This window comes from Nannobrachium achirus, assembly GCF_963921795.1.
Source record: "Nannobrachium achirus genome assembly, chromosome: 2".
Lineage (NCBI taxonomy): Eukaryota > Metazoa > Chordata > Actinopteri > Myctophiformes > Myctophidae > Nannobrachium > Nannobrachium achirus.
This window is the reverse complement of record NC_137811.1, coordinates 12,282,884-12,284,013: the sequence shown is the minus strand read 5'-3', so window position 1 is coordinate 12,284,013 and position 1,130 is coordinate 12,282,884. Positions and strand designations below refer to the sequence as shown.

Here is a 1,130-nt window from a genome sequence, read left to right as displayed (position 1 = left end):
ATCATATTGTCTTGAACCATGCAGTTAAAAGACGGGCTGCGGCATTCTGAACCAATTGGACACTATGGATGGATTTCTTTTTTGAAAGACGTGTACATGGAGTTCCAGCAGTCTAGGCGCGAGAAGATGAAGGCATGGACCGATCGGAAATGGTCAGGAAAGGTTTAATTTTTTAAATATCTCTGCGGAGGCAAAATGACGATTGAATGACGTTCTTGTTACATGTTGTTCGAGTTGCGGTTGGTTGTTTAATTTGGACAAAACGTGGACAGAATATTTTCCCAAATACGGATGTCTGACACCATAGATGTCTTATGTTATAGACCACATGAGACTCACACAATATGTCCATATATGGCATTCCCAGCTATGTTACATAGCTTGAATATTGTTATATGTTATAGCTATGAATATTAAGCTCCTATGGGCTTAATATTCATCAGTGATCTCCATATATGGGCATACAAGGGACAAGGACAGAATGTGATGTCAACCACCATACGACCATATATGGTGAGTAACCTAGCCTATATGTGGCTGGTCATTGCTGGGCAGATTAATCAGTCGACATGAAAGATATTGCCCGTCATTCTGAAGAACATGTTTTTCACCATGTGAAGCAGCATCCTCTCCAGACAACAACAGAGCAGCATGTCTGCAACCTCCAAGGTTGTCCTGGGAGTGTCTGGGGTCCTAACGCTGAGCACCGTGCTGGGCGTCCACGCCAAGCAGAGCTGGGACCGACAGAGGCTTCACGAGGGAGTGCTGAGGGACATGGAGCGTCTGGAGCGGAAGAAGGAGAACCTGCGTCTCCTGGAGGAGCAGAGGAGTCTGACCAGACAGCTGGAGGCGGAGAGAGACCGGAGGGAGGCGGAGCAACGCGGCCCTGACCAGCCTCATGCCTAACACGCCTGGTGTTATAACCAAGCCTCCAGAACCACGGTAGAACGTTGAAGCAGCCTTATTAGTCCCACTGGCCAAAGCTGGAACTGCAAGCGGGGTGAACTACATGCACGAGCAAAAGAGCGCGCCGCTGGGGTCTGCCATAGTGTTCAATAGACGTAGTTCGACATTCATGACGTTCGTCGACGTAAGAAAAAAATTCAGATGGCTATGAGTCAATTCCCCCA

General features: G+C 47.8%; 1 protein-coding gene across 1 annotated transcript; it reads left to right on the top strand.

Annotated features, from left to right (window-relative positions):
- Positions 1–651: 651 nt before the first annotated feature.
- On the top strand, positions 652–906 carry pet117 (PET117 cytochrome c oxidase chaperone; the record flags this gene model as incomplete). Its single annotated transcript, XM_080739773.1, has 1 exon — positions 652–906. One exon carries the CDS (start codon positions 652–654, stop codon positions 904–906), a length of 255 nt encoding a protein of 84 aa, XP_080595899.1.
- Between the last annotated feature and the right edge of the window lie 224 nt (positions 907–1,130).